At 45.7% G+C, this 18,087-nt stretch overlaps 3 protein-coding genes across 3 annotated transcripts in view; 2 read left to right on the plus strand and 1 right to left on the minus strand.

Annotated features, from left to right (window-relative positions):
• NRGN (neurogranin) overlaps nucleotides 1-13,317 on the plus strand; it is a 48,025-nt gene extending 34,708 nt beyond the window's left edge. Inside the window, exon 3 of the mRNA XM_080982682.1 lies at nucleotides 9,441-13,317. The gene's annotated coding sequence lies outside the window, so the exon portion shown is untranslated. The remainder of the gene's footprint in view (nucleotides 1-9,440) is intronic.
• Nucleotides 1-18,087, plus strand: part of PANX3 (pannexin 3) — a 200,557-nt gene that overhangs the window by 107,529 nt on the left and 74,941 nt on the right. The window lies entirely within an intron of this gene.
• The window catches only part of VSIG2 (V-set and immunoglobulin domain containing 2), a 28,902-nt gene continuing 26,664 nt past the window's right edge, over nucleotides 15,850-18,087 (minus strand). Inside the window, exons 6-7 of the mRNA XM_080982592.1 lie at nucleotides 17,716-17,866; nucleotides 15,850-15,999 (exon numbers count right to left, since the gene is read on the minus strand). Of these exons, the coding sequence (XP_080838718.1) occupies nucleotides 15,855-15,999; nucleotides 17,716-17,866 (296 nt within the window). The 3' untranslated portion in view covers nucleotides 15,850-15,854. The remainder of the gene's footprint in view (nucleotides 16,000-17,715; nucleotides 17,867-18,087) is intronic.

Below are 18,087 nucleotides of genomic sequence, written 5' to 3' on the forward strand. Positions count from 1 at the left end.
TTGAGCCCCACTCAACAGCTGGGAATATCTGTACTTAGCTCTGCTTTTGATTAAATTTTTTTACTGATGACGGAGATGGAGGCTGTTTTGACTGGGGCAGAATTAGGGGTGGGTGAATCTGTCAATTTTGGCTTCTCATTTTTCCAGTCCCCAGTTCGCCCCATTTCACATCATTTTACCAATTTTTTTTACAAGAAGTGTACATGAAAATGTGCATGTGTTTTCATACCTGTTTCCCTTCATGCCCACAGTTTTTGCATGTATTTTTGCCCAATGTATACGTTTTTGCAAGAACCCCCCCACGCCCCCCCCAATTTTGTACATGTTTGTACATTGTGTACATCTTCAAGGTTTTGCTACTGACATAGGAAACCCTGAACAGCTGAAGATCAGAATACTTGGCAGACTGAGTGCCTAAGAACATTGGAAGCTGTCTTATACCTGTAATGAATCCGACCATTCAGCCATCTAGCTCAGTATCGCCTACTCTGACTGACAGTGGCTCTCCAAGTTTTCTCTCCTTTTTTTGCAATTTAATCTTTATTGCTTTTAAATATTGAATCCATTCACCACAAAAAACCCAAAGAAAAAACAAATCACATCAAATACACATAAAAAACATGTTACATATAAAATAAAGTTCTTCCATACGTTGAGACTTCCGTCATCCTCAGTATGGGTCCTTTGTTTCCTTGTTGACTGCATATTGTATGACCTTTAACTTACCATAAATTATCTATAATCTTTGTAGCATATCACACTGCAGAAGTTAATCAAAGCATGTCAAAGATTTCATATGTGATCAATGTTCTTTTAAATATATATCCCATTCTTTGTTAAACTTTTGGTTTGCCTGGTTCCTCATTTCTCATGTCATCTTTGCCAATTCTACATAGTCAAATAATTTCGCCTGCCACTCCATTTTAGTGGGTATTTTGACTCCCTTCCACCATTTGGCTGTCAGCATTCTCGTGGCAGTGGTTACATACATGGATATCTTCCTCAGTTTGACTCTCCAGGTTTTCAGACAGTATTCTCCCCCAGCCTTACCTGCTGATGTTGGGGGTTGATCCTGGGGACACTTACCCATTGGGGAATACCCTGCTGGTCATGTCATGGTTGGCAGATCACCATCTAGTGACAACAAGGAACAGCACCTTTTTCCATAGCTCCACCAAGCCTCTGGACCACCCTCCCCCATGTGATTCGAGAGGCATCAACTAGGACATGTCTTAATTTGTTCAGGTGTCCTGACCATTAAGCTTTGGGTTGCACTGCTCAATATTTTGTTGCACGATCTTGATCCTAAAATTTTGTAGACTGTATCTATTTTTATTGACAAGTAGGCAAATGGTGGGACGCGGGTGGCGCTGTGGGTTAAACCACAGAACCTAGGACTTGCTGATCAGAAGGTTGTCGGTTTGAATTCCTGTGACGGGGTGAGCTCCCGTTGCTCGGTCCCTGCTCCTGCCAACCTAGCAGTTCGGAAGCACAAGTAGATAAATAGGTACCACTCCGGTGGGAAGGTAAACGGCGTTTCTGTGCGCTGCTCTGGTTCATCAGAAGCAGCTTAGTCATGCTGGCCACATGACCCGGAAGCTGTACACCAGCTCCCTCGGCCAATAAAGCGAGATGAGTGCCGCAACCCCAGAGTCGTCCGTGACTGGACCTAATAGTCAGGGGTCCCTTTACCTTTTTAGGCAACTGGCTCCTGCCAACCTAGCAGTTCGAAAGCATGTCCTGTTTTCATTTTAAATGTGTTTATTTCAACTGGGCCTGAATCCTTATGTGTGTATGCATGCACTAGAAATCCAAAACAATCATTGAACCCTGCGTGGTTTCCTCCATTTCTGCTTGAAAACAAGGAAAGAACCAGTTCCGCTTTACACGACGACTCTGGTTTGTTTTTCCTTTCTCTTTCTTTTCTGCAAACTTCCCACATGTAGAACCAGCAAAGAGTCACAACTGTATGTCCTAGTTTTTAACGTGGCAGGCAGCAATCCTACACGCTGGTAGTTCGCATGGAAACAAGGACTTAACGCCCCAGTGGAGGCGAAGGAGCTGGATTTGAATTTGATTTCTTCCTTAGCAACACCAGGCTGAATGCCTCACATCAGCGCATGCTATTTTTAAAACCTGGCAGGAAAAAGGTATAGAAAAGTGGAGTAAATCAAGGGCGGATGCCGTTTGAGACTCTCGGGACTCTCGTGCCCACCGGTGCCTTGCCATGCAAGAAAGGATGAGTGTGTTTTATCGCTCACAAACACATGGTCACTAAGGCTGCAAAATAAAATTAAAAAAATAAATAAACCCTGTCTCCACTTTCCTGAGAAGAAGCCCCAGCTAAATCCAAACTTAAGAGATTTTAAAAGCAGGCAGGAGACAGACATAGGCCAGCTATCCTTTTAGCAATTAGGCTGAACAGACGGCGTGGGCGATATCTTCCAAGTGGAGCCTCATTGCTCAACTCCAGGTTTCCAATTGAGATATTTATTAAACGATTCTAAAGGAAAGGGAGTGACAGAAGAAGAAGAAGAAGAAGAAGAAGAAGAAGAAGAAGAAGAAGAAGAAGAAGAAGAAGAAGAATGTGGCTTAAATAATCCTTACACTTCCTGTGGATTCTGAAATCAGTTTTAGGAGGGACGGCCCTTTTATTAGGCAAGTGAGGAAATAGCGTTGGGCAGCAGATTAGAATAGAATAGAATAGGAGTTGGAAGGGACCCTGAGGGTTATCTAATGCAACCCCCTGGAATGCAGGGTGCTCCAGCAATTCCCATTTTTTGGAGGAAGGAGCTGCGTACTGTATGCTGCATGGATTGGATTGTCCATCCTCCCTACACTAGCCTGAAGGTAGGGATTGGCAAATACAGTCATACCTCGGAAGTTGAATGGAATCCGTTCCGGAAGTCCATCCAACTCCCAGAACCATTAAAAAACCAAGGTGCGGCTTCCAATTGGCTGCAGCAGCTTCCTGCAGCCAATCAGAAGCCACGGAAGCCGTGCCGGACATCCGACTTTCGAAAATCTTGAAAATTGGAATACTTCTGATTTTCGATCATTTGGGAGCCAAAACATTCAGCAACTAAGCTATTTGAGATCCAAGGTATGACTGTACGATGGAACCTTGGTTTTCGAATGTCTCAGAAGTTGAATGTTTCGGTTTTCAGAAGTTGAATGTGCCACGTGGCTTCCGTATTGAGTTTTCCATAAGTATTTGCTTCCGAAAATGCATGCTTCGGGTTTCAGAAGTCGGTCTTCTGGAACAGATTACATTTGAAAACCGAGGTTCCACTGTATAGTCATACCTCGTGTTGCGTTAGGTTCATGTTGCGTCTCGTTCTGCATGATTTGCACATGCGCAGAAGCACTCTATCATGCTCTGCGCATGTGCAGAAGTGCTGTTTTAGTTGCGGACTTTTTGGGGTGCGAATGGCACTCCAGATTGGATCATGTCCGCAACTCGAGGTACCATTGTATGGCAATTTTGGTTTCTCTCAGTTTCTCATTTTCCAGTCTCAAGTTCAGCTCTGCACATTTTTGCATCATTCTGTGAGTTAGTATTTTTTTAAAGAAATCGTGAAAATTCATTGTCATTTTGTTGTGAATTTCTCCTATCATCATTATTTATTTATTAAATTTGTTAGTAGCTTAATTGCTCGATCTTGCCCAAGGCAATCTAAAGCCACTTACCGTATTTTTCGCTCTATAAGATGCACCAGACCACAAGACACACCTAGTTTTTGGAGGAGGAAAACAAGAAAAAAAATATTCTGAATCTCAGAAGCCAGAACAGCAAGAGGGATCGCTGCACAGTGAAAGCAGCAATCCCTCTTGCTGTTCTGGCTTCTGGGATAGCTGCGCAGCCTGCATTCGCTCCATAAGGAGCACACACATTTCCCCTTACTTTTTAGGAGGGAAAAAGTGAGTCTTATAGAGCAAAAAATACGGTAAGTTACAACAGGGACTTCCTAAGCCCCTGGAGCATTAAAGGGTGGTAAGGGGCTTCTTAGGGTGGCGCTGTGGGTTAAACCACAGAGCCTAGGACTTGCCGATCAGAAGGTTGGCGGTTTGAATCCCCGCACCGGGGTGAGCTCCCGTTGCTCGGTCCCAGTTCCTGCCAACCTAGCAGTTTGAAAGCACATCAAAGTGCAAGTATATAAATAGGTACCGCTCCGGCGGGAAGGTAAACGGTGTTTCCGTGCACTGCTCTGGTTCACCAGAAGTGGCTTAGTCATGCTGGCCACATGACCCGGAAGCTGTACGCCGGCTCCCTCGGCCAATAAAGCGAGATGAGCACTGCAACCCCAGAGTTGGCCACGACTGGACCTAATGGTCAGTGGTCCCTTTACCTTTACCTTTAAGCGGCTTCTTGCCTGCTGCTTGACCACATGCCCAGAACATGAGAGGGGGCTGCAAGAAAGATCACCCTAGCTCTGTCCCATTGCCATTCTTGTCCAACTTACAGAAGGCAAACATCTGCAATAGGGACGTTTTGTACCTGTGGAGGCTTTTAGACCCCTGGAAAATGAGCTTTCATTGATGACTCCTTGCTGCAGAAGTTGATCTTCCACAAGCTGGAGGGTGGCAGAAAATGAAGCTCCAGTGAGCTCATTTCCACTGCCTCCTCATGTGTTTAATTAACACTTAGACATGAATGCACAACGAGGACTATAGTGCATAAAACACTTGTTGGAAACGGACTTTGTTTTGTATTTTATACCGAACGGTTCCTCTCTATATATTAAATATCAGGCTCTGCAAATTCATCAACAAACATAAAACAAGATAAGAATTCCCCAAGCGTGCAATAAGATTAAAATATTGAGGGTTGTATCTAAATGTGGCATTCAGTTAAGTCCCTTAGGGTATCCTTGTTCTTCTGGAAAAAACATGTTGTGCCTGCGGAATGTGGCTGTGCTAGACAATGTATACATGGGTTGTTCAAGAGATTGCTGAGTCTGTGGCAAAATGTCCAAACTTCCCTTTTGACCCAAGCTTGCTAGACACAGGTCCGGTCTTTAAAGCTCTGTGTCTGAGCACTTCCCTCCTGCCCCACTGCTTTGCCCTGGAAAACTCATGCTGAATTTGGTTCCCCCACAGATTGCTGTTTGCTCCGATTCAGCAGCAAAGAGCAGGTTTTTCTGGGGAAAGCGCTGGGGTAAAAAACACACATCACCCATTGACTAGCATGTGAGCCTTTGCATGAGCAGAAAGGGAACACTAGACACATGCCCATGTTTTAAAAGATAAGCAATGCTAGCTCACCTTTCAAGTATCAGTGCAGTTATAGGCTGTCATTATGGGATAGTTTTGCAGCAGCCCTGTTTGTAATACGAACCCCCAGAATAGGATGTGGATCCCACAGATTGTTACAGGATTGAGAGGACATTGCAGCAAATTCACTGTGAGCTCATTAAACAAAGGCAGCAATGATTAATGTTGTTTACAATGATCGTGATTAGAGTTGATGCTTCTCCTTAGTAAAAAGCATTACAGAAGACATCAAAGATGTGGAACTGGCAAACAGGACTGATCTAGAAGCAATCTGAGGCTTACAGACTCCCAAATGCAATTGTACTAAGTGAAATGGGAAGAGACAGAAGTGGGTGGAATTCTCCTCCTCCCCAACACTGTAATATTTAGTGGTATTCCATAGCTGCCCACCTGCACATTATTGCAATTAGATAATATTCTAGACAACAGTCACTCATTCTTCTTGCTGGGTTCTGTAGGATGCATGACAGCTGGGAAATATGAAAACTAAAATATCTTTTAGTGTTGCAGCTTCTACACTTAGGAACCCCTGACCATTAACACCAGGCAGGTTTTGGGTGCCTGCTTCAAACATTATTTTTTTTATACGCAATATCCTATACAGACATGTAGGTGTTGGTGTGTTTTAATCTCTTGTACTGTTATTGTTAATTATTTTTTGAATTGTTGTAACCTGCCCATGGAACCTTGGGAGTGAAGGGCAGGTAATAAATTTATTTATTTTTTTAAAAAGTGTTTCTAATGGTTTTAGCTGTTTTTAATTGGTGAGTTTAATATTTCTTTTGAACTGCTATGAGGTTTTACCACAATCCAGTAGTATATACATAAATGAATAACTAAAACATATTTGCCAGTTCCCCTTTAGGACATCTCCGCATTTGCAGTAGGGAGACAGCCCTGCAGCCTATGGAGCCTAGACAACCACTATTCTAAGTCATTTTGCTTTACTTCTGTACAAAAAGCAACTAATAGGTTTAAATAATGGTAATGATAATGATGAAACGATGACGAGAGACAGTTGGAGATGGTGTTGTGCATCAGGGTGTTTAAATTAATAAAAACAGGAGCACTGAGGTTCATTGAAGCCTGACCCATGTTTATTGGAGGATGCAGAGAGTAGGTTCCCTGCAAAGGAGGGAAGCGGGGACTTGCCTGTAGCAGCCCCATCCTAGGAACATAAAAATAAGCTACCTTAGTCAGACAATTCACTCATCTAATTCAGTACAGTCTCTATACTGATTGACAGTGGCTCTCCAGAGTGGTTATTTATTTATTTATTTACAGTATTTATGTACCATTTTTTGGGTGGACCTCACAAAACAGTTTACATAAGATTACAGCTTAGAACACCTTTTTTTAAAGTTATAATAAAATGGAAAAGAGACGTTTGTTCAGAAAAAGCTGTTTCTGCTTCTTCCCCATTCCCCACAGGGCAAGATGGTCTTTCAGACGCCCCTGTGATGGGCACCTGGGACATTCAGCAAGCATGGCAGATGTTCAACCGCAGAGTTAGGGCCCTTCCCTAAGACAAATGCCTTGAGGATAGAGCTATAAATGGCAATTGGCTATGGTGCCCATATGGCAGAACTTTCATGTTCTCTGATAAATGCTACTGAATACCAATTGAATTGCTGCTGGGGTTGGTGGTGCCCCACAGGGATGGCAGGTGGAGCTAAGGTCTAAACCACTGAGCCTCTTGGGCTTGCCAATCGGAAGGTTGGCGGTTCGAATCCCCACGGCGGGGTGAGCTTCCGTTGCTCTGTCCCAGCTCCTGCCAACCTAGCAGTTCAAAAGCAGGCCAGTGCAAGTAGATAAATAGGTACTGCTGTGGCGGGAAGGTAAACAGCATTTCTGTGTGCTCTGGCTTCCGTCACGGTGTCCCGTTGTGCCAGAAGCAGTGTAGTCCTGCTGGCCACACGACCCAGAAAGCTGTCTGTGGACAAACGCCAGCTCCCTCGGCCTGAAAGCGAGATGAGCTCCGCAACCCCATAGTCATCTTTGACTGGACTTAACCGTCCAGGGGTCCTATCCTGAACTTTCTTGGAGGCATCTGCTGAGCTGTGTGGCTTGGGGGGAGAACAGCTAGATGCCAAGCAAGATGGACTTTTGATCTGACCCAGGCATCCCTAAACTCGGTCCTCCAGCTGTTCTGGGACTACAATTCCCATCATCCCTGACCACTGGCCCTGTTAGCTAGGGATGATGGGAGTTGTAGTCCCCAAACAGCTGGAGGGCCGAGTTTGGGGATGCCTGATCTGATCCAACAAGCTTCTTCTCACAGGACTTGCGGTCCTGCAGATGCTGTTGAGCTGAGAGTGCCTATCAGCCAGGATGACCAGCAGTCAAGTTATGATGGGAGGGGTCAGCAATATCAGGATGAGACACAGGGTCCCCCCCTTCCCATCCTTTTGAATGTACAATCATACTGCGGGTTGAAGTTGCTTCAGGTTGAGCGTTTTCGGGTTGCGCTCCGCGGCGACCTAGAGGTAATGGAATGCGTTACTTCTGGATTTTGCCGCTCGTGCATGCGCAGACGGTCAAAATGACATCATACGCATGCGCAGAAGCGGCGAACCGCGCACACGCAGACGCAGGTTGCGTTCGCTTCAGGATGCGAACGGTGCTGTGGAATAGGTCTCGTTCGTATCCAGAGGTACCACTGTACTAGCAATGTGCATCTCAGTAAAGCTACAGAAGCAGAGAAAGGAACTTGGCACCTAAAATGTCAGCTTGTCTCCTGTTTTGAGACACAGGTGCCAGGTTTTGCAGGTGGCACCAAGGCAGCAGTGCAAAACCCATCAGTAGACCAGGGGAATGATTCACACCTCCCTGAGGATGAGAAAGGTGCCAAGGCTTTGCACAGTATCAAGGCAATGCGAAAAACAAGAGCCACAGAACCAGAGAGAGAGAAAGAGAGAGAGAGAGAGGAGTTATCAGCAGCCATCTGGTAGAAAATAGCAGGAGCCAGTGTTGCTCGCCACCCACACACCCTCTGCAAGAACTGTTTTCAAGTCAGATCCAAAGCCCTCGTCTCCTACACTTCCTCATCCGAATGGAGACGGCGAGTTCTCCGAATGCCTCCTTGGGCTTCCTGAGTGCCCCACTGCTTTCCTGCCTCTTTCCTAAGCCCGCTGTGCTTTCCAAACAACGCCCAGAACACCAGCTTCCTTTCCACCAGGGATCCGGCACAGCCAGTCCAGGCCTTGGATCATCATCGCAGCATTCATTCGAAGCGGGAGGGGGAGATTCCCGATGGCTCACGAAAGGGAGGAGATGCTTGAGTTGCTTGCAGGTTATTAGCCTTCATCCACGTGAGCTGAGTCCCACTTGAGCGCCCCGGCCTGCCTAATCCAGTATACCTGAAGGAGCATCTCCACCCCCATCGTTTAGCCCAGACACTGAGGTCCAGCTCTGAGGGCCTTCTGGTGGTTCCCTCCCTGCGAGAGGTGAGGTTACGGGGAACCGGGCAGAGGGCCTTCTCAGTAGTGGCGTCTGCCCTGTGGAACGCCCTCTCAGATGTCAAAGAAATAAACAACTATCTGACTTTTAGAAGACATCTGAAGGTAGCCCTGTTTAGGGAAGCTTTTAATGTTTGATGTTTTATTGTGTTTTTAATATTCTATTGGGAGCCACCCAGAGTGGCTGGGGAAACCCAGCCAGATGGGTGGAGTATAAATAATAAATTATTTATTATTATTATTATGAAGACAAGAACGAGCCGTCTTAAGAACAGCTTCTTCTCCAGAGCAATCTCGGCCCTGAATGGGAAGCCCGGACTTTGAAAGTCATCTAATCTCCCTTGCTGTATTACACTGTATTGATTAATTAGTGTTTTTATGGAGCAGTCAAGTAATTTCGTTGTCCCCGAAGGGGGCAATGACAATAAAGATATTGTTGTTGTTGTTGTTGTTGTTGTTGTTGTTGTTGTTGTTGTTGTTGTTGTTGTTTATTTACCACTGAGATTTCAGAAATGTTATTTAAAGGAGAATAAGGTCAAATTCTAACTCATTGGTGGTTTTGGAAACAAAACCCTGCAATTTGGAGCTCTGAAACCTACCAAGAAATCTGGAGGGGAGGTTTGGAAGCAGTCCCTGCACGGGTCAGGAAGGAAGCTGTTGATGCAGGTCTGCGAATGCCAGAGTCAATATGTCTCTTTCTGTTTACAGTGGCTAAGAAGAAATGGAATGGCACAGAAGCATCCAAGCTGGTTTCCCATTGGTCCTCTCAACAGCACCCTTTCACTTCCAGAAGAACAATCACCACCCCATTGAGTCTGATCACAGAAGAGATGCAATGCTCTCCTGGACCGCCTTTCTTTTTAGAGCCGCTATTCCTATTCTTTCTGTTAAAAAAATTAATCATATTGGCACTCCTTGCTTCCTCCTTTGCACGCTGTCTCTAACCCCTCCCTGTGTACATATCAGTTGTTCTTCAATTCCCCCCCACCCAAATTATATACACATATATCACACCCACACCTGTGCAATATAGAACGGAGCTTTCTTTTGCAACGCTCATAACCTGTAAGCTTGCCTCTCCACTTCTCAGTTTTTGGGGGGCCTTCAGGCATTTGCTACTCAGTCCTGTATTCTGAGCAGTCTAAGCAGAGGCAAAGAGGCTATTCTTCGTATAGCTCGGCCTTTAAGCCTTTTCCATCACTGGCCAGAGTCTGGAGACAAGGCAGTGGAGCTGCGAGTGGTATGTTAGAACGGCTTGCTCTGCAGCACACAAGCATGTATTTTGTCCCACTGTAATAAATATCTGGCTCGATGGGGCATAATATTGGCTGCTGTTTTTAATTAGATCCTTACTGCATACAACAACACCATACACACATAAAATAAAACCACATTAACATCGCCTATGGCTCTGATTATGAACACAATGATTTTCTTATATCTCCATTCGCCCATCTTTCATCTTACTAATTAAATAACATTTTAAAAATAATGGAGAAGGAAATGCATGTTGACGATATTACGGGTGCCACTTCGAGTTGGGTTAACCTGTCAATTTTTGTTTCTCTCAGTTTCTTGTTTTATCCAGTCCACCACATTTCTGCATCAGTTTTGCAATTCCTTTTAAAAAAAAGATTCTCCTGAAAATTCATCAGAATTTTAGCCTAATGTACAAATTTTTATATGCATTTTTGCCCAACAGTGTTTGCAGTCAGTTCCCCCTCATATAATGCACGTATGGTGCTATTTTCACTAATATATGCCTTTGTCTGCCTAGTTTCCCCGATATATATATTTTTGTATACTTCATTTGTTTGGAGAACTACGCCACAAAATTCAGAGAAGGGCATGCTTCGAAGAAAGGCTGTGCTTCAGTTCATATATTCTCCCTCGTCCCTAACACCAACTCGTATGTGCCCATCCCAGCTCTGTGTCCCCACCCCACCCCCTGTCCCAACACACAGAAAAATTGCAGCATCATTCCTTGCCTGCTGAGCTTGTGCCAGGCAGAAATCTGTACATAATGTTACTTGTGCAAGGAAGGTCCATTCAAACTATCTTCCCACGACTGAGGCTGCAATCCTGTGCTCACATACCAGGGAGTAAGTACCATTGAACTTAACGGGGCTTGCTTCTGAGTACTGTAACTATGCATAGGATTGCAATGAAGTGTTTTGTCTGTCCTCACCACAGGCAGCATCAAGTTTGGAAAAACACATCAAAATCCTGCAAAGCTGTTTCTGAAACCTCTCTCTCATACTATCTTTCACACTTTAAAATATCTCCAGCTAGAAAGGAAACACCCTTTTCCTTGGTCAGCCCAGAGAGGTGTTCCCATAAAGCCTTTTCTTGCATGTTGCATGCTGATTTATTCTTTTGCATCTGACAGTTTTAGAAATTCTTTTTGAGGCGTTGCGCAACCAAGCTCCATTTTTAATCAGTCTAGCCTTTGTTGAACGTTCCTGTTCAGTTGTGGTTTGAAGGTTGAAATATTAATTCTGTTGGTGTCCTCAATTCTTGTCATGGTGTGGTGAGCCCTTTTTAAATGAACTTCTACAGTAGCTGTAGGACAGCCATTGGTTCCCTTTTATTCTTTGGGCCAGTAGATCATGGAGAGTGCTAAGTTGCTCCCAGCCTTCAGGTTCTTCATTTGCACAGACCCAATCTGATAGTCAGTGTGTGTCATTCCTCCCCACCATGCAAGCTGGTTGTTGTGGCTGCCCTAACCTCCTAGCCCCAAGTTCTGTAGGGCTGGCCCTACCATTGTATAGAGTGAGGCAGTGACCTCAGGGGTCAGGTGCTGGGGTGCAGCAATGGCAGCCCCTGGGCTGTTGCTCCTGAGCTCCTCCTCCCAGCCATTGCCCTCTGTTGGAAGCCAGGACTGCATACACTGCCTCAAGTGTGATGGAGAATGTTGTCTCATCACCATTGCTGAGGTAAGATTCATGTACCAGTTCAGTTGGTTTGGGGAAGAGGGGCACAATTCTTGTCTTTAGGCTGCAAATATACAGTGGTACCTTGGTTCCCGAATGGCTAAGTTGTTGAACAAATCAGCTCCTGAACGCCGCAAACCCAGAAGTGTTCCAGTTTGTGAACGTTTTTCAGAAGCCGAACATCTGACGTGGCTTCCGCGGCTTCCGATTGAGTGCAGGAAGTTTCTGCAGCCAATTGGAAGCCGTGCCTTGGTTTTTTAATGGTTTTGGGAGTCGAATGGACTCCCAGAATGGATTAAGTTCGAGAACCAAGGTACCATTGTAGTGGTCCGGCCCTATAGTTTTGGGATCAATCGTGTAGTCCAGTTAAATCATTTTGCCTTCCGCATTTGCTATTAACCCACCCTTGCAATTAAGCACTAGCCCAGAAGCCATCAGCAACCATGAAAGCCTTGCAGCTGGTAGAGGAGGAACGGAGCGTTCCATCCCTCCTTTGCACCCAGGGTAGGAAGGCAGGGTAGAGGAAGGGAAGAGCACTCCGCAGGGCAGGCATTGGTGGGCACCTGCATGAACCCACTAGGGCCCACTGTCGTTTTCTGATGTTTCTCCCTCCTCATCCTGGAACTGTCTGTTCACCTGCTCTCTTTGAGCCTGCAAACCAGAGCAAGAAGACAAGAATAGCCTCCACCCCCTCCCCGTGCTCAGCTTCAGGGCATTGTGCCGATTGGGCCCAGAGGGAGAGAGCAAGTGAGAGTACTCAGTGTACCTTGTCATAAGAAGGCTTTGCTGGATCAGGCCAAGGGACCATCTTACAGTGCCCCCACCCCCCTGATGCCTATGGGTAGCTCAAAAGCAGGACCTGAATGCAATAGCACACCAGTTGGTCCCTCCAATGCTAGCTCACAGCAGGCTAGTAAATATTTTTGCAGGCAACCACTTATTATTATTATTTGCAAGGCTGCATTAATCCGATCCCCCTTCCCCCAATTGGCTCCCCCGACTCATTAACCCAGTTCCCCCATTCTTGTTTTCTTACTCAAGCCTCCAGCTTTATGCTCTCTATAGAGCACGAAGAACGGTCCAAGTTCTCTAACAGGCTGGCAGGTTAGAAAGAAGATGTGATCCTGGCTTTTTATGCTTTCTTCTTCCCTCGCTTCTTACAGGGCTCAGAGCAGACAGGAGAAGGGCTGACGGAGAGGGGAAGAAGGCCATGGGATAAGCAGAAGAGCGAACTCAAGCAGTGACTGTATTCTCTGCTTTGAATTTGCTGGGCTTTTAGGAAGATTCTCTAGGTAGCAAGAAGGACTGTAGAGATGATACACCTTCCAACTATTCCAAGAAATGTTCAAAAGGCCTCGATAGCATGCAGGAATTTCCCCCCTGCTTATTCAGCTACATTTTACACCATCCTACACTGTTCTTCCGTCTGCCTTGTGAACACCCCACATTCCCTTGGCCTCTCTGCACCGTGCCCCACTTTGTAAGTCCTCTCTCTCTCTCTCCATCCATCCATCCATCCATCCATCCATCCATCCATCCATCCAGTTTAGGCAGGAGCTGGTGCAGCTGTCTTTCTAAATATCTTTTTAACATTTTGCATGTGATTGCTTCTACCAAGATGGAATGTTAATAAAGGAATGTTGATATGAAAATCTGGATTCTTTTTGTTGTTGTTGTTGCAGGAGCTGCCCACCATCTTGCCCATTGCGTGCCAAGGCACCTGAGCCACAAAGTTCCCAGGAGAACAATAAAACACACTGGTTTATGGGTTCAAATAGGCTGCAACTTTATTGGTTACGGATGTGAGGAGTTTGGCTTAGACACTGGGGTGAAGCTAGGCTATATCTTGACTCCTGCCCGTCTGCAGGGAGTCCAACGAAGGGTAAACCACCGACAGGAGGTGCCCTATAATTTACATCAGATAATGGGGTAAGGAGAATAACACGTTAAAAGCTCTTGTTTTGTCCTGGCTGGTGTGTACGCAGCATGACTCTGGAAGTAGCAGCTCCTCTGGCATACTCTCTAGAACTGATATTCTCTAGACTAAAACCGAAACCATTCAGATTTCTTTTATCAGCTGACATCTCTAAAAATAAGTAAAAGTAATTTGTGCACAGTGGATGCTGGCAACAGGTTTGAGCTGTGTGTGTGTGTATGTGTGTGTGTGTGTGAGAGAGAGAGAGAGTGTAAGTGTTTGGGTTGCCTGGACACATTTTTTGGCAGCGGCACACATTGAAGAAGAGAGATTCTGAGCAGCTCCCGGGGGGGGGGGTGGAATCCCCAAAACTGGGATACTTTGGGCAGCCGTGTCTAGACTTAAAGCCAAGGATAAAGCCTAGGGTTGTTCAGTCTTAGAAAGATGGGGCTTAATACAACAAGACACCCATTGTTTAATTTTTTTGGGGGGTGGGGCTTGGTTAACTCACTCTTCATGCAACAATCTTCATGTTAAGGAAATGATTTTTTAAAAAAGGAACAACACAAAATATAGAATCAGAACAATGGTAGTGGAAACACACGATGAGAGAAATCAAGAGCATTGACGCATGAACCTGACCATAAATAGCCTATGAATACAACAAAAACATATTAACAGTGTGCTTTAAAGGAGAAAATTCCTGGATTACCTGGCATCCTGCAGCATGAACCTGTTTCAAGTTCCAAAGCTTAGGAGCCATCATTGAAAAAGCCTGATTGGAAGTCATTGTCAGTGAAATACACTGTGGGAACGACCAGAAGAGTCTCAGTGACTCATCTTAAAGAGCAGAGAGGTACGTATGGGAGAAGGCACTCTCTCAAATAGCCTGGACTAAGACCATAAAACAAAGATGGAGAACCTTTGGTCCAAGGGCCAAAGGCAGACTTCCAGGCAGTGGCGTAGCGTGGGTTGTCGGCACCCGGGGCAAGGCAAGTAATTTGCGCCCCCTAACCCGTGGAGCGCGCCCCCCCAGATGTTGCGCCCGGTGTGGCTGGCCCCCCTGCACCCCCCACACTATGCCACTGCTTCCAGGTCTCTCCATGTGGCCCTTGGAACTCTCCCCAGGCTAACACCCCCCTCTCCATGGCTACATCTTTAATGGCCCTGCTTTGCATCCTCCTTGAAGGCATATGACTGGCTAGACTGTGCCCTTGAACTCTGATAATATCTCTTGTTAGACTGTATGGAGGATAGAGGCGGGTGGTTGGTCCATTAGCATTTATTGCTCCACTCACTTCTGATTCTGGTTCCACCCACCAGCATGTGGCCTTCAGAAAGTTGCCTAGAAGCAGATGCAGCCCTCAGGATGAAAAAAAAAAAGGCTGTTCCCAAAAGGGATGCAGAAGGAACCCGGAAACAAATGGACAAATACAGAATCAAAATTTAAATGCTCCCCGCATTTCACGCTAAAAATAAGTCTGGCTCCCATGTTCCAAAGGAACTGCCTTTTCCGAACTACTTTCGAGCGCAGATCAGGTAGTCCAGCTGGAAAGCTACAGCAGATTGCACAGCAGTGTAAGGTCACTGTCTCCAAGTCCGGTGAAAATTCACAACACAGGAACTAAATTCAAAGGGTAGGAAGTCCATAGAAAAGCTAGTGTTCAGTGCTACCTAGCAGGGAAGCTTGAGGAGTCGTAGTAAACTACATTAAAAACTCTGACTGGAGAAGGGGGCAAGTGAAGTTGAACCACAGCTCCTGAAGGAAGTAGCTAGAAGTTATTATGAAAATTCACCAGCATTTTAGTGTGATTTATACATATTTTTGTTTGCAATTTTGCCTAGTAGAAAGATTTTTGCAAGACAATACAATGCAAGACAATATGATGCATTTTCATATGTGATTTTCACAAAGATGTACTTTACCCTGGCATATTCATTTTTTGTGCACGTTACTTTGCTGGAGAATGACCTTGCAAAATTCAGAGACATGAGAATTTCAAAGGATGGCTGTGTCTCGGTTTGCATCTTGTTTTGGAAAGTGAAAACAAGGTAGGTTGAAATGCAAACTGAATAGAATTTCTCCACCACCTCTACTCGGGAGGAGCTCTCAGAAATCTAATTCAAGTTTTGACAATGCAGCAAGCAGATTAGGGGCAGTTTAGGACACCCTTTGAAGGATGTCCTAAACATCTTCAGAGGAAATGTTCTTTGTGTAGTAAAACAAAATGCTGTAAAGCAACAACAAACCAACCCCATAGTCACAGAGTAAGCTTAGACAAGAAAATTCTTGAGCTGGGATTTGGTAGTGCTGGTAGTAGATGCAGGCCTGCTAGATACGTTTTCCAGAAGATGATTTTCTGGCTGGCTTTCTCCCTGCAGAGAGGCCTCAGAGATTCCTGGAGCTGTGGCATCTTCCCTTTAGGAGAGAAGAAGGGGAAAAGAGGAGATATTGAAGCAGGCAGCATCAGCCAGACGGTCACTATTTTCAAGTGAGATGCCAGTGAATTCAGGCTGCACAATTATACTTGACTGAGGTTTTGCAGCAATTCGCTAAGGTTTAGGGCAAGAGTCTTTCCCAGTACTAGCTGGATATGGTAGAGATCCTGGGACCTTTCCCATGCAAAACATGTGCTCTGTCCATGAAGGTAAAAAAGGTAAAGGTAAAGGGATGCGGGTGGCACTGTGGGTTGGACCACGGAGCCTGGGATTTGCCTATCAGAAGGTCGGCGGTTCAAATCCCCGCAACGGGGTGAGCTCCCGTTGCTCGGTCCCTGCTCCTGCCAACCTAGCAGTTCAAAAGCACGTCAAAGTGCAAGTAGATAAATAAGTACCACTCCGGTGGGAAGGTAAACGGCGTTTCTGTGCGCTGCTCTGGTTCGCCAGAAGCAGCTTAGTCATGCTGGCCACATGACCTGGAAGCTGTACGCCGGCTCCCTCAGCCAATAAAGCGAGATGAGCGCCGCAACCCCAGAGTCTGCCATGACTGGACCTAATGGTCAGGGGTCCCTTTACCTTTACCTTAAAGGACCCCTGGATGGTTAAGTCCAGTCAAAGGGGACTCTGGGGTTGTGGAGCTCATCTTGCTTCCAGGCTAAGGGAGCCAGCGTTTGTCCACAGACAGCTTTCCAGGTCGTCATGTGGCCAGCATCACTAAACCACTTCTGGTGCAACGGGACACCATGACGGAAGCCAGAGTGCGCAGAAACACCGTTTACCTTCCCGCCACAGTGGTACCTGCTTATCTACTTGCACTGGCGTGCTTTCGAACTGCTAGGTTGGAGAAGCTGGGACAGAGCAACAGGAGCTCACCCTGTCGCAGGGATTCAAATTGCTGACCTTCTGATCAGCAAGCCCAAGGGGCTCAGTGGTTTAGACCACAGCGCCACCCGCTCCCCTATCCATGAAATACATGGATTTCTCTCCATGAAATCTAACTTCTCTCTACATTTAGATCCTGAACAGCAGGCTGAGCAGGTGCACGCATCAGCTGGTCACATTTCCCCCTATTGTAGCCTATTAAGTGGAGTAGACTGCATTGAAAGCTTTTTATCTTTTATATCCTATGCCTTGAAAAGTCAAGATGGGTAGCAAACAGACAATAGTGGAAAAGACTTTTAAATTACTTTTTTTAAAGTTTCCTTCCAGTATGAAATTAACTAAACCAGAAGCTCCTTGCACCTGTCTGATCAACATCACTTTTGTTTTTTTAATTGCCACTCAACAGGACCTAGGAATTGGGAAGGGAGGCTTCTCCTCCTTCCCTGCACCTTCAGATAATCTATCTGATTTGCAGAGCTATCAAACTACCTGTTGAATCAGACCTCGTGCCATAATAGTGGTAAGGGGGAAGACTGATGGCATTGCATAAATTAGCCTTAGTGTCAACAGGCCTCTGTGGATTTCTGACCTTTAGCCAGCCTTCCCCAACCTGGTGTCCTCCAGATGTTTTGAACTACAACTCCCATCACCCCCAGCCAGCACTTGCGAGTTGTCTTCTACAACATCTGGAGGGCATCAGGTTGGGGAAGGCCGCTTTTAGCTCCTGGTTTCCTTGTTTTTGCATCTTTTAAGGATCAGTTGGCAAATGGTGCTTGCTTAGAACCAAGGCGACCTTGAGGCGAGCCACTCTAACCTGATTTCATTCCCGCTGTATATGGATTGGGTCTTCTTCTTCTCCTTCTGCTTCCTAAAGCGTAAGAACCAGAGGACTATTCCACAGAGCAACAGAAGCGCTAAGAGGACCCCTATGACAGCTCCTGCAATCACTCCAGCTTCCGCAGTGCCTGTTTTAGGGAGAGACACAAAACACAAGGCTTCAGTCCTCAGCAGCGGCACAAAAATCTTAACGGTTTAGTCTATTTATTAATTGCTTTCCACAAAGCGGTCTCCAAACAACTTGCGGTATTTTAAGAGGAAAAAGCACAACAAAATCTGAAAAAAATAAAAAATCGTTGTACAATGCAAGGGGTACAACAACCAGTAGGACAGACCCAATAAAACAGTA

Source organism: Podarcis pityusensis (genome assembly GCF_964106645.2).
Source record: "Podarcis pityusensis genome assembly, chromosome: 15".
NCBI lineage: Eukaryota > Metazoa > Chordata > Lepidosauria > Squamata > Lacertidae > Podarcis > Podarcis pityusensis.